This window comes from Dermacentor variabilis, chromosome 8, assembly GCF_050947875.1.
Source record: "Dermacentor variabilis isolate Ectoservices chromosome 8, ASM5094787v1, whole genome shotgun sequence".
NCBI lineage: Eukaryota > Metazoa > Arthropoda > Arachnida > Ixodida > Ixodidae > Dermacentor > Dermacentor variabilis.
In genome coordinates, this window is record NC_134575.1 from 91,368,163 (window position 1) to 91,383,476 (window position 15,314).

General features: G+C 52.1%; 1 protein-coding gene across 1 annotated transcript in view; it reads right to left on the bottom strand.

Annotated features, from left to right (window-relative positions):
• Positions 1-15,314, bottom strand: part of fng (Fringe glycosyltransferase) — a 116,007-nt gene that overhangs the window by 11,452 nt on the left and 89,241 nt on the right. Inside the window, exons 7-9 of the mRNA XM_075702487.1 lie at positions 14,442-14,512; positions 12,749-12,843; positions 3,936-4,018 (exon numbers count right to left, since the gene is read on the bottom strand). Coding sequence (XP_075558602.1) covers positions 3,936-4,018; positions 12,749-12,843; positions 14,442-14,512 — 249 coding nt within the window. The remainder of the gene's footprint in view (positions 1-3,935; positions 4,019-12,748; positions 12,844-14,441; positions 14,513-15,314) is intronic.

Consider the following 15,314-nt stretch of genomic DNA (forward strand, 5'->3'; position numbering starts at 1 on the left):
TCTTCGCTCGATTTGTTAGTTCTTTCCCTCCGGGACAGCTCGGCGACGTTGTCTTCCTCCTCTTTCTGCTCTCGAAACAGTCAAGTCACTCCGTATGCGCACACGCGACTCCATCGACAAAGCAGAGCGAGCCACCTGCTACAGGCTCAAGAGCTCTCTCCGACCGGCGCATCGTCGACGCCGCTCCACGGACGTGCATACAGAGTCCCGCAAACGGAGGCAGTTGCCTCCACTTCAAGCGCGTGTATAGATGGTGAACGGCGCCTTCTCCAAGTCAATGTAGACACTGGTTTCCCGGCCAATTGGCCAGCTCGAGAAGAAAACAAGCGGTCGCGCTCTCTCTCTCCTCTCTCTCTCTATCTGAAAGAACGCTGACTGTGAAAGCCACGTATAGCTGCAGGTCACTCAGCGGGACGCATTGTTTCACCGAGACGGCGCACAGATGGGAATACGCGACCGGCCCAGATTCGCTTTGAGACAATGGGTCCCTCTGCGAAGAGCCTGCCAGTATATTTGGATTCGAACGTTGCTTCTGGCGCTAGAGGCAGCTTGTCTGTCTGCCTGCGCGCTCCCAATCGCAAGTAGATGAATCTTGTTTGCGCGGACGGACACGTTCCCCTAGGCGAGGAGGGGGACGAGCACCGGGAGAGTACGTGGGCGTCAGGGCTTGTTTGGCAAAAAGTCACGCAGTGAATGTATAGTGGAGCGAACGCGTGTACGGGTGCGAACGGGAGCACGACGAACCGTGCAAGCGCCGAGTGGCCTCGACCACGTACAAAGTTGGCCGCGGTTGTGAGAAGCCCGCCCGCAATCGCGAGAGAAGTCGCGACAGTCGCGCGTCGCGTGTGTCCCAGGTGCGCGACAGTGGCGACCCTTGTGTCGCACGCTCGCGCAGGCGACAGTTGCGCCGGAGAAATCCGCTATAGGCCAAACGTCCCATTTATTCGCGCGCTGCTCGAAGTTCGCGCGCAGATTTATTCGCGCTCGCGACACCTGCGGTTTCGGCACGCCCATTTGCTAAAAGAAATACTAAATAGCGGAAAGCAACCGCTGCAGTCTGTCGCGTCACACCGTCCTCGCCCTTGCACTCAACTCTTTCTTGCACGGGCTCTCAAGTGCACGCACTCGGGATGTAGCTGGTGGTACTTGAAGTAAAGGAATGCGAGTCGTCGCTTTGCCAAACCCGCAAAGAACGCGGAAAAGATACTCACTATTCGTATAACGAGAAGATTCTGAATTGCCAAGTGACTCTATATTTACTCGGATCTGGAAGTACGCAGACGGTGCAGAGACTAACGCGTGTTGTGTGTAATTACTTACGATGCATACCCAGAATTAAATGTTTCCTCGTACGCTGTAGCTATAGGTGTTCCTAAAGCAAAGCGCAAGAAGGACGAAATGCATTCCTATAGAAAAGCAACCGATGCGTCGGAACATGTTTCGTACGCAACAGGACACCGCAGTCACCCTTAGAAAGACCAGGTTGTCTGTGCAGTATTAAAGCGCGTCCGAGTTGGCCGAACGAAGTTGTCCAATGAGCCGACATTCGTCACATTTATAAGCTCTGTGCCCAAGCTGCGAAGCATTTGTACAAACGAGGAAAGACAAATACTATGCGCTCAGGCCATATTCGGGCTAAATTTATGCTTCTCTCTTTAACCCTTTCTTCCCCAAAAGGATATCAGGGTAAATAGCAAAATTTTCGCTCTAGTTTCCTGCTAAAGAGTACTTATTTTAAGATTTCATCTATATGATGCTGCTGAAATTAGCTTTCCGCGTAGAGTACAACGCTTGTCGTGGTTCCAACAACAGCGTGGTAACGACAGACAAATGCAGTAAACAAAGGGTTAACGAAACGGTTGAAAATAACGCTTTAATTACATATAAAATTAAAAAAAAATAGAAAGAAAGAAGTTGAAGAGAACGGAGCTGTCGACACGTCGGCCACTGGCTTCCCGATCGAGAAGCCACGAAAGGCGGCGAGGCGGCAACATCCGAGTGTTGCGCTCTGGCGAAACTCCCGGACGCGGCTGTCACGAGGGGTACGCGGGGGGGCATTCATTCGCACGGGCCGGAGCGCCTCCCAGCGGGAAACGTTTTCTCGCCTGCCTCGGCATGACAAGCAGCCATCATCGCAACAGACAATGGCCACGGCCGTCCGCATTACTGCGCGCGCAACGCTATAGCCCCATGGATCGCCCGCGCGGAGCTACCGTACGCCCTTCTGCAACCTTGCCGTGTACTCCTTTCGTGCTTTTCGTTGTACGTCACGCCGATGTCTCATCGTGCGCACCGGGGGGTGGGGGTTAGGGGAGGTTCGGAACGGGAGGTCCGGCTGTCCGGTGCGATAATTCGATCCGCGAGTTACGATCGGGCGCGGAATCCGAAGCCGAGATGCGCGGCTACTTGACTGTAGGCGGCTACAGGCGCTCGCCTTCTGCACTGTTGCAAGAGTGTACAAGCGCAAAGACTGCGGCAGACGGGAAGAGTATACTTCGAGCGCCGACGAAAGACGTGTGGCGCTGGAAGATATGCGGGAACGTAAAGTATAAGCGCAAGTCGCGGGAACTGTACGTGCGGCGCCATCTGCTAAAACGGTCCATACAGGAACCTTATTCCGGTATGCAGCGGGTGGTAACTCACGATATTCTCGACATATAGGTGCCCCCGCATCGCATTCCGAGGCTAACGAGGTACGACGCTTTCGAGCGAAAACGTACGCTGCTAATATAGGGGGGAGTCGGGAGGAACTAGTCATGGCACGCGCTTACCGTGGAGATTAAAAGGCTGTTTCCCGCAATCGCCTCCGGGCGTTCGATGAATCGCTGACGGCCGAGTATATATAACATGTGGCGGAACACAATTTTTGCGAATGCAGCGCCCGGGTACGGTTCGCGTAACATGTCGCCGTCGTTCTGCGCCTTTCGCCGCGTGACACTCGCGCGTAACCACGTTGACGGCTCGCGACAAATTTGACGCGATGGCGTCAGGCTAGAATCGCAGTTCTGGAAATCACTCGACGTACACATCTACAAAGAAGAAGAAGATGAAGATGAAGGCTTTTAGCTTCATCGATTTAGCATGTTTGTGCGAGTATTTCACAGTTTTACAGTTACGTCACTGCATGCAGTGACGAATATGGGCGCGGTACACTGGTCGTGGCGATGCAGCAACTTGCAGCGTTGTCCGACTGCGCTTAATGGAAACATTTCGTGTTGCGCGAGCGTCGTTGCCGGAGAGTTAAGAAGAAAAAAAAAAAAAGAGAAGCCAGTGCACTTCCGACGTGATTTTGTTGCCGCCTACGCCTTTAGCGCCAGCAGCTATGTAAGCACAAGGTAGGCAATTGCAACGCCAGTTCGACGTATTCTATAGCTGAACTCAACGTCACAAGATGTCACTGTATTGGCGGTGCTTCTCGTGCCTGCGTATCCAGAATTCCGCCATTCCGGAAACAAGAGTAATACGTAAAACGACAGGCCGATACCACACTTTCGTTTTCTGATCATTAGTACGACTTATGACAAAAAAAAGGTAAAAAAAATTATGGAATTTTAATGCCAAGACAACTTGTTGACCATGAGGCACGCCGTAGCGGAGGACTCCGAAAATTTTGACCACCTGGGGTTCGTTAACGTGCACCTAAATCTAAGTACACGGGTGTTTTCGCATTTCGCCTCGATCGAAATGCGGCCGCCGTGGGCCGGGATTCCATCTCGCGATCTCGTGCTCTTCAGGCCAACACCATAGCACTGAGCAACCACGGCGGGTAAAGAAACGGTAAGGGCTGCATTTGCCGTTTCCGGGCAACTGCCGTTTGGTCCTTACCTCTGTGCGATAGGCCGTATACGTACGTGACGTGGCCGTTTGTTCACGAATAAACAGAAGAGAATAAAGAAAGAAAGTGCTGAAATCCGTCACCAGAAGTGACTTCTTACCTAGTGGGGTCTACCCTGAGCGAGAAGCCGTCGATATTGAGCACGTTCAGCTCCTTGCCAAACTTGGAGTAGCTGAAGGTCACCTGCGAAACACGAGGAAAGGAGCGTCCAGGTCAATCAGTGTTCTAACTATACCGGTACGCAGAAAGATTCTACGCAGCGAGCGGTGGAACGGAATGATATCACAAGCGACCGTCAGGAGAAAAAAAAAAAAATGAAGACGGCGTTCAGCGTCTGAGCACGAGGTGCTCAGCAGCCAAATGTCACAGCAAGTGAGTTTTTTTTTTACTTCTGTGCAACCGTCTGCTGCAAACATGCACTCCCTTCACACCGTCGATATACACTACAATACAAACACACCGCTGAGCGCACAACAGGGTTCGTAATTGCAGATCGCAGAGAGAGGCCTTCGTCCTGCATTGGACAAAGAGATGATGATGATGGCACACCGGCGTCCGTATTGCCAAACTCGGCGTCGACGCACTTCTCCCACGTACTGCCGCTACAAGGCAATCGGCGTTCCCTTTCAACACCGCGACGTATGCACGCTTTCCCGCCGTGCACAGGACTTGTTCGCCCGCAGACCCTCATTCGAGCTTCTTGCATTGATAGAGGCAATGCCAACGGAAGCGAGGCTAATCCCAGACGGAGCCAGCCGTTACGGGCGTCCAAACAAACCGGCACGGAGGGAGCTCGTGCGGAAAAAAAAGGAAATAAAACGAGCGCGCCCCCTCATTTGGTCATTTGCGTGCCTCTCAAAGGGGCCGCTTCGTGATCCGAGTCCCGCGAGGTTGCGTTTCGTCAATCCATCAAGTACGGCACGATTCGTCGGACGGCCGCTCGAGCAAAGGTGTCCTCTGCTCCTCCGTACACCGTGCGGAGAATATGTAGGCACACGAGGTTCACTGAATGCACCAAGGGAAGGCTATTAACGCAGCACCCGAAGAGAAGGCCGCAGAAGCCACTCGGGCTTAATAATAATATGGCGGTCACAGTCTCGGGCGCCTGTGCAGCAACGCGAGAGGTCGGCCGGCGCTCCATTCCAATCCGCTCTGTCCTTCTGGACAGACGACGAAATCAAACGGCCGACCTGGAACTTTCGCGCGGAGTTGGTCGCCGAACGTGGCCGCGTTCCCAAAGTGCGCGGTGGTCATTAAGTGTTTCGCGCGGAGAATGCCGGAGGGAACGTCCCACGATACGCAATCACTGAAACACCGTCAAAATTATCGAGATTACATTGATCAGGGTACTTATGCACTCCTTTCGTGGGCCTCTCTCACAGAGGCCACCTATATTGTTGAGAACGAAGGTACTTTAGTTGTTTTCGTTCTGTTACTTATTTACCTGTTAGGTTAATCTTGTTGGTGCACAAGGCTGCTTCGCAGGAATAAAATGTTCAACGTTCAGGGATAAATCACCTTGCCGCAACATTCCCGCAAGAATAAGAAGAAGAAAAAAAGGCTTATTGCCGAAGGGTGTCAATTCCAAATGCTGTACTGCAGGCTGCGAGGCGCGCTGTAGGGTATGCCCTGAACTGCCTGATCTGATCCGGAGATCACCTAAACTTCAAAAAAAAAAAAAACATATGCATATGTCGTAACCCTCAACACAAAATGCAGTCGTCGCGGCCGAGATCCGCTATATCTCGACTTCAATGGTCGGCCACGAACTCGCGACGGCCCAACTGTGGTTTCATTAGTGCCGTATACCAATTGTTGGGATAATTGAGGTTGGACGGTCGCACACACAGCAAACAATTTCTCGTATTCTGAAATACCTTATGTATAAAAAAATTATCTATTTCACTCCACCTATAGCTGTACGTAAACCTAGGACGCACTTGACCAGAGGCGAAAATCAAACTAATAGCCGGCATCTAGCGATACTGCGATCATAAACGGGCTTTAATAAGGTCGCTATGAGAGCCCTCACAGACGGGGCCACATTTTTAATCTGGGGATTGCTGCGAGATTACCCGCTTACTATATGGCGTTTGAACCTTCCAGCGAGCAGTCGTCACTGTTGCTGCACACAGCGCACCAAAATACCGCTCGATCACATCCACGTACGCACGCGCACGCGTGCACATGCGTGCGCGTGTGTGGCCGTCCTTTTAACGGTGGGTGAAAGTCCACGAGGTGACAAAAACACGCCCCGCAGCGACATCCGAGGCTGAACAGCGGAAAACGCGGTACGTGCATAGGCCCCGAGGGACAGGGAGGGGGCACCGCACCTCCGAACACAGCGGCGGCAGCAGCAGCAGCAGCAACTTGTTTGTCGCGGCACTACGGTAGCCGCGCCAAGACAGGTCAAGTGGTGGCCACGGCGTCAAGACGACCGGCCGCCTGCTGCTACGTGTAGGCCTTCCCGAACGGCGCCCTGCGGCATCGCATCATCCCGCCGGATCCCCTTCCTCTTCTGAAGTGCGCAGCACAAGCACAGCGTCTCTGCGCTGCTTTTGTGCGGCCCCAAGAAAAGAAGAAACAGTCTCTCCTCTCTCCTCGTGCCTACAAGTTCAAGCCGGACATGAAAGAAGAACACGCGGAGGCTTCGAGCTTGCTGCTTCTGCCGCCAACGAGTGCGTCCAGCTTGCTTTCAGACGTTTGTCGGAGGCCAGAAATAGAAGAAAAAAAAACGTGTTTATGCATGCCGTGACCCCCGTGGCAAGCACGCACTGAGCCGCCTTCTTCGCGACGGTCGGACGGGTCTCCTTTCCTTCTTTCCCTCCTTCTTCTAACTGCCAGCGAGGGTTCGCCCGCGGGGTTCGGCGTAGGAGAGAGGCGGCTCGGGTATACAGGGTATGGCTCGGGATACCACGTCTACCGGGACACGCGAGCTGACCTTAACAGCGACGGAACCAATAACGAGGCAAGCGCACGTCGCGGAGTGGAGCTTCCGAAAGTACAGCGGTGGCGGCTCACCCGAGCAAAGCAAGCGGTTCGGCTGGATAGTGCACGTGACCGCGGCACGTGAGCGCGGAAGATGGGACCGTGTAGAACGACAGGACGAAGACAGCGAGCGATGGACGGCAAGCAAGGGACCGGCAATGGGGCGAAACAGGTGCAGCTGTGGAGCCACGTCAAGGCTTGGTGGCGGAGGAGGTGCCGGACGCCGGTGCTAGCTGGAAGAGAGAATACGTAGCCGAAGCTAGACCCTAAGCAGGTCCGCACAAAACGCGATCCTACAAAACGGACTCTTGAAGGGGGAGCTGACTTGCTTAAAAGGAGAAACGTACCTGCTTGCAGTAGACACCGGCTAAATGGGTTTCGATCGAAGGAGGAGGCGGGGGGGGGGGGGGGCGCTCTTCGCGACAAAATAAGAACGAAGCGATCACCCGGAAGTGCCTTTACGATACTGCACACACACACCCTACGCGGCGCTTAAACGCACGTGGAAAACTCGACCGGTAGCACGCGGAAGCAGGACCGAAGACGAGACGTCCCACCAGGGCGGCCGTTCATCAGCAGCTTCGCTAAATCAACGAGCGGCCTTATCTTGCTCTCGGTTCTTTCTCTTCAGCATCGCGCGGTCGGCGGCAGGAGCAGCAGAAGCCTGCGGGCGATGCCGAGCCAAAGCCGGTAGCCGCTAATGACCGCCATCGCCGCCTTCGGCAGCGGTACGAAGAAGAAAGATAGCGAACGGGGCAGCGGGAAGAAGACGGGGCCGCGATGCAGCTGAAGCTCGCGCGCGCACCGCACAGGCCTGCCGCCGTCGCCGGCGGCGTGGACGCAGCCCATGCAGCGAAAATTTCCCACGCCGGGCCAGCGCTCCGTCGGCGCCTGACTGCCCCGCGCCGCTGTTATCATCACTTCTGGAAAGGTGTAATTTTGTCTCCCGCGTCGTGCAGGTTAAAGCTGCTCCCGCGTCGTGCAGGTTAAAGCTGCTCCCGCCCCGGTCCGGACGAGCTACGGGCTTCGCTGCCTTCATCGGTTTAATTCGAGACGCGCGCGCTGTGAACACTTCTAGTTGTAGAGCTTGTGTGTGTGTGTGTGTGTGTGTGTGTGTGTGTGTGTGTGTGTGTGTGTGTGTGTGTGTGTGTGTGTGTGTGTGTGTGTGTGTGTGTGTGTTTCAAGCGTAGATAGCGTTGCGGAGGACGCGGGTGACCAAGAAAGGCCCCGGCACGTGACGGCGGTTTTGGTTTCTATGCGTTTGCGTTATGGGCTGGTCGTTTGAGCGGAACATGGGGACGGGGCGCCGCGGAACAGCGTCGGCGTCGACATCTCGCGACACTGCTAAACCGCGCAAAACGTGGGCCCTCTTTCGTTTTTGATAATTGGACTGAGCATATTACAGGAGAGGAGTCGTGACAGTGCGGTGACAGCTTAGCCTACTGCTTTTCTCGCTCAACAATACAATCAAGGGGAAAATAAACGAGAATTAAATTTGAAGATAAGAGGAAATTAAACTTAAGATACACGTGCACACAATGCATACAATGTAATTGACACATGCGCCAGCCTGACTGCAGCACGCGACGTGTTCACGTTGTCCAAAATGGGCACGGGCCAATTACTGCGTTGTCTCGCCTTTAGTAAGCATACTCTCGTTACACCTCCTGGCGTAAACATTTCCCCAGCGAAGCCAGGTTGTTAACACTGCATCTTGCCTAGCCGCGAAGTCTAACACGCGCTATGTATAAGAAAATTTAACTTTTTTTTTTTTATGCCGCATCACTATACTTGCCACAGCGAGCACGGCTGTCCGCGTTTCCGTCCCGGCATTCCAGGCGTAAACAAACAAAAAACTTGGGCGATGCCGCGCACCAGGTGGCGTTGCGGCAGCCACACGTATCGTTGGTGGGCAGAGAAGTATAGAGCACACGGAGACGCCTAACGAATGCCTTCCGTCGAGAAGACGCACTCGCAGACGTGTGGACTATAAAGGCGGCCCACGTAAGAGGAGCTAGAAGACGTGCGTCGAAAGAAGACGCAGAGATAAACGGGTCCGCGATACGGACAGCGCGCTCAGTGCGACGCAGTATAGGAGAGGCAGGACGTTGACACCGGTTCCGGGGACAGCGTCGTGCATTAGGTGTTGGGACAAAACAAAAAGAAAATAGAGGAAGGAAAGAAACCGCTGGATAAATTGCAGCCACTTTGGGAGTCGCGCGGATGGGGTGCCACAGAGAGAGAGACACTTCGCGCGGGGACAAAGTGCTGCCACCTGGTGTTGCGTACAGCGGCAGTAGCGCATTTTCGTGGGCGTCTTTTAGGACGTCGGGGGAGCGGGACGACGTATGGCGTCGGCCTGAATCGCAAGCGGGTTTGTTTTCAGGTGCCATCAAAGAACGTAGCACGTGGGCCCCTGCGAAAGGCGACTATATTACGACGATTATCCGTCTTCTCTGTGGCGTCTCTCTTCGCGTCCAATATGTTCAGTTACGAAGATCACAAACTAAACCAACGCCACGCCGTGTACTTGCGAGAATAAAATCATCTCACGTAAGGTGACGTCATACTAGCGGATAAGTGACTTGAATTGCTCAATTCAATGCTTCTTCAATGAAATTGAATCCTTCGGAGAAGACCAAAAGCTTGCAGCGACACATCTCTCTTGTTTTTTCCGCTTCAGTCTTCACTTCGTCATTGAATGGTGCTCACAATGCGGTACAGTTATATCTTCGGTGCTTGCACCTTGATAGTAGTGCGATTGCATTGGCGTTCTCGGGCCTTGGCAACAGTAACTCATGGTGTGAACTACGAGCTTTAGCCATGACCACACTCTCGCTGGTATCTGGCCAGTCCTAACATTTCTGGGGCGCTATAACGTAAAACTATTCCAAACTTTTCTATTCCAATTCCGCAATCAGCCCACCGCGATCGGTCAAAAACTTTTTTGGACCACCCCCCCTTCACCTGTCTGTCACGCGACGTCACGAAAACCGCAATAGCTCCCCATCTGATATGACGTGTACACACTGATTATGCATAATTTGACAGAACGAAACAAAAATAGTTATTTCTGATTCGACGCCTTTCCGCCATTAGCCCACGGCTATTAGTAAAAAGTTTTCGGGCTGCGCCCACTTTACCTGCCTCTCACGCGACGTCACAAAACCTCAAAAACTTACCGCGTCAGAGTGACGTGTACGCGTTAAAGATGCATTAATATGCCGAACAAAACTGAATTTTCTTCTGAATAGCCACAGGCTGCCCCGTTCCGAAAGGAATAAAAGATGGCTGCCGCCGGTCGCTCCGGCACTGGCTACTCGCCCCTGCCGGAGAGCATGGGTTTATTTGCGTGTAATAAAACTTCTTTTCGTGGCCGTGTAACGTTTTCGAGAACTTTCGGCACGTTTACGCCCTCGTTCTGCCAACTCACGGCGGCCGCATTTCGATGGGGGCGAAATGCGGAAAAACCCGTTTACTTAGATTTAGGTGCACGTTAAAGAACCCCAGGTGGTCGAGGATCCGTTTTAGCGTCGTTCTTAAGCTTCCGTTGCATGCCGCCGCGATTGTCGACGAGCCACCGCAAGCTAAGTAAGAGAAAGCGGACCAATCGCAAACGGCGGTACCACCCTCTTCATCCGGTTATCGATATTCAGTGCAGTGGCTCGACCCCATTGAATCCCTCTCCACTTGAGCATGCTCTTCGCCTCTCGTGAGCCAATTAGATAAGAAAAGCCACTCCGTGCAGGCAATGTTATTCGTTTTTCAAGCAAACAAAAGTGACCACCTATGATCGAGTGGTGCATTTGATTGGTTTGTTTAGACAACCCTGCGGGTGACCGCCCGACGCTTGCGTCGGCGGTTACGCAAATTTGACGTCAGGAGATTGGAATAGAAACATATCGGAATAGCTTTACGTTATAGGGCCCCTGGTTTCGCGATCGCCGTTGCGACAATATGGTTTGGAATTACATCGTGTTCCACTCAGCATTGCACGTATCTGAATATTACAAATACATCCCCAAAGCTGTCCAGCAGGTTGTTTCGTTCATGTGTGCCTTTTTCACTCCCTCCACCCGGCTATTACTATCTAACAATAATAAAAATAATAATAATAAAAGTACTACCATCGCTAAACGTGTCGTCTCACAAATGCATTACCGTGCATTCAAATGTAATACCGCTTCAAAAAGGACGAGTAGCCATTTCTCCTAAACGATTTTCGCAGATTGCGTCCCTGGCTTCTTTCGAACCGCTCCTACAAAGGCTTACTGCACGAAAGAACCTCCGAGTCGCGCTGCCTCCCACCGTACCTCACACGGGCCCCGGCAAAACGCGGCCCCATCGGTCACCTTCTGAACAACCCGCCGTGGTTGCTCAGTGGCTATGGTGTTGCGCTGCTGAGCACGGAGGTCGCGGGATCGAATCCCGGCCACGGCGGCCGCATTTCGATGGGGGCGAAATGCGAAAACACCCGTTTACTTAGATTTAGGTGCACGTTCAAGAACCCCAGGTGGTCGAAATTTCCGGAGTCCTCCACTACGGCGTGCCTCATAACTAGAAAGTGGTTTTGGCACGTAAAACCCCATATTTAAAAAAACAACACTCTCAATGACAACGGCAGTCGTGCAGCTATTCTTTCACAGTCTACAGCAAGTACAGCGTACAACAAGTAGAAGCACTTGCAACGCTGCCTGGAAACTGCACCTGTAGTGCAACTGCGTGCGAACACAGTTGAGATTGCTGTACGCCCCCTACCCACTCTTCTAGTACACGACGCGAGAAAAGCTAAGAGCGCCCACAAGGCCTCCTCACCCCCTTCCCCGCAAGAAAGCTCCCCCCTCCCCGCACTATATATATATATATATATATATATATATATATATATATGACACCAAGATTTCTAAGATCCCAATCGCACCAATTGCGGTTCCGCGCCGAAGAAAGGCACGCCATCGCTTGACGAGCGCACTTATATAAATACCCGATGGCCTCACGACAGAGAAGTGCACGCATACACACGGCCGAATCAGAGCCGGTCTCCTTGCTCGGCGAGACGAGGAAGCTTATTTTTACGCGGAGGCGTAAATAAGGAGGGCACGGATAGGAATCTGCCGAGGATGCTGTGCTTAGACGAAGGAATCTGTCCCAAGATTGCGAGCCCTTTAGCGAGAACTTTAGCTTACATTTCTGCTTCTTTCAAACTGCCCATTCGAAAAAAAAAGAAGGGGAGGGGGAAGAGGTTGCTCAAGATGGCTTCGATTCAGTTATTGCCTTCTATTATTATTTTATTTTTATTTATTCTTTTTTTTTGCTTTTTTACAGCATCTCGGCTTAAGCGACCACAATTTCGTGGGATAAAGCGTGGTAAGGCACGAAAGTAGCAAGACGGGCACACAAGTGGTGATGGGGCCCCAAAGTTCCCGCACCAGCTACGCGTGACGGCAGGCGATTTTGACATCCTGTATCCGCAGTGTGGTTCCACTGCTTATCGGTAAAGAAGAAAAAAATCTAGGACAACGCCGCATTACAAAGGAACCAAAACACCCAACCGAGCAAATTTCGTGACCCTTTCCTGCACCTAAACGGCCATAATGGGAGAAAAACGATTTGGATTGCCGAGACGCCGACGGGACTGACGCATCGGCTCCGATGTTTTGGAGAGAAATGAAATAATAGTAATAGTAATAATGTATGACAAATTTTCTCTGTGGAAATTGAATAGAACAGCGCAAACAGATGAGCCGTCCTGTTGCGTTGTTCCATATAGTATGGATAACAAGGCATGCTCACTCGTATAATCGCCAATTGAATGGAAGTGCGGAAAGAATGTGTCACCAGAATAAACAGGCTCGGTGTCACACTATGCACGTCACTTTGAGATTACTGAGAGACTGCAGTACAGAAACATTAGCGTTGACTGACCTGGTCGCTGAGGGCCTCCTTCTTGAGGAACTTCATGGGTTCGAGGTGCGAGTGGAAGTTCTCGACCACGGTCAGATTCTTCTTCAGAAGGTGCTCTGCAGGAAAAGAAAAGAAAAGCACGGCTCAGTGCGGTTGCGCCCGATACAAGCAGGCGCGGCGCACTTTCAGCCGAGCGGCAAAGGAGCCGATGGCCAAAGCCACTGAGTCAGAATGCAACCGTCCGTGAGACGCCGAAACTGTGGCGAACGCGTGCCCGGGCGCCGACGGCCAGACGCTGGCTTCTTCTCGCCGCGCTCGAGTAAGCTCAGAAAACGCGCGTTGTTGCGCGTTGTGGCGCGTCGACGGAGCGCGACAGGTGTTAGGCCTCTGTTACCCAGAGAAGGCCGTCGATGGGGCGTGGGGGTGGAATTAGACGCCACCTATCCGGAAAAAAGAAAAAAATGCTGCCAAGCACCAGGACGCCCTAAACACCTACGAATCAAATTTCGCTTTCGGTACCCATGAAGGAGGTGGACCCGTCACGTCGTGATGGGTACGTTGGATGGGTACGTTAGCTCGCTCCGCTTAAGTTACGGCGGGCAGCATCAACATACGTACACCCGTGAGGAAAACTATACGGACCACGGGGTCGCCGAAAAATGAAAAAAAAAAAACCTAATTTCTTCGTATTTAACGTGCGTAAACGGAAACTTATGAGTGCACTACAAAATCCGGAATGACAAGTTTGGAATGCGGTCTCTCGATTTCAAGTTTCATTAACTAGAGCAGACAAAGAGTTTTATCGCGCAATCCCTGGTCCGTATACTTTTGCTCACGGGTGTACCCAGCATCGTCGGCCAATTTGTCGCGCGTCATTATCGCGCGGCGTGACGTCACGATAATGCCGATGACGCCACGTCTGCATTTGGATACTGATTTCCGTATCGAATTACGACCCTCGGGAGGCCAGTCGCGCGGCAATTTTTCGTCTATTAGCGGGCTACTTTCATGCTTGGAAAAGCATTCTTGTGTAGCACGCATTGAGCAACAGAAAGCTGCATAGGGAGTATTTCATGTTGCTCTACAAGTTTCTCATTTACGCATTTCAACTGTAATATTTGAGAATCTGATTAAATAATTAAGACTAACTATGTAATCAGGCGGGATGCAAAATATAATCTGAGCATTTCCAAGCGACGGCAAACAACATTACCTTGGTTCTGTCCAGCTACGTGGCACTTGCATACGTTTAAAGTTTGGCTCAAGTTAATTTCCCGACCTTCATACCTGCTAAGTGTAGTCATTTCACGCGCGAGAAGCATCGTGTAAAATTTCTACAACGTCGACAACATGAGCCAGTATACTCCTTGAAGGGCGTAACAGTGACGAAAAGTTATTATTATTTGTACCAGTAGCGAATATCGACGAAGTTTAACGCAAGGAGGCCCCGGCGTCAGACGCAGGTACACAGCGGTACAATCAACAGACTACAGATAAGTAGCATCCGCACACGAAGCCGCCTCTGCCGTTTGGTTTTGTTCCGCCACAATTCAATGCGCCAAAAAAATTCTGGCCGCGATGACAGGGACCCGGCTTGTACACTGTGCGCTACTATACCTTGTCCACAGCATGTTCCAGTTACGACAGTTGCATGCTAAACAACTGCCGCAGTATGCGAAGGCACACAATTCAGCTAAAGATCTCTGTGACTCACCTACAATGTAGCCCATGGTGACGTCATCAGGCAACCGGATGTGCTCCCCGATGCTGATGAACTTCCCGCGCCTGCAAAAGCCAACAAAACACGATTCTGTCAAACGGCGATTATGACACGCTAACATGGACTTTCTTGCTTCAATATGTTCACTAGCCTGCCGCTTTCCTTTGGCTTCTATTCAATTCATCAATGACTTGCAGTAGACGGCTTGACGTACCCACATTCATCACACGAAAACAAGAGCTTAACCTAAACTTCACAACCAGAGCAGGATACGAGCGCTGAAACACGAACGATTATCCCACCTAGCGACATGCCGAGGTGCAATAAATATCGCACCGCTCTGATGTCTGCGCTTTCTGTGTACACGCGCAACTACGTCGGTCGCCCACCATCTACTCAACAAAGCACTGCCGTTTCCTAACACGCTTAGAGAAAAAGGACATAACAACAAACGCGACGATCAATTTCTATTTCCATCCTGAGGGCGTGGCCATCCGCCAGCTTAACAAGGCGTCGGTTCAGGCGTCAACGACGGATCCAATCAAGCGCGCGTCAGGGACAGCGCGTCGCGCTCGCTTTCCCAGCCGAGCTGATCCTCCCCGCCCACCGACAGAGGAGGAAATCAAATTGACCTCCGACACGTGATTCAGACGCTCGAGGTCCGCGCCTGGGTTGGTGCCGCGGTCGAGCCACCCGGATGCGCGCGCACCGGGGCCCCGAGGACTATACCGCGTTTACTCAACTCTAAGCACCTGCGCTTCAGGCACGATAGCCAGCCTGGCGTAGAATTTCGGGTTCTTAATATATATATATATATAACGAGGAGTGGCCAAGAAACGTCATGTTATTATAAAATGATCAAACAAA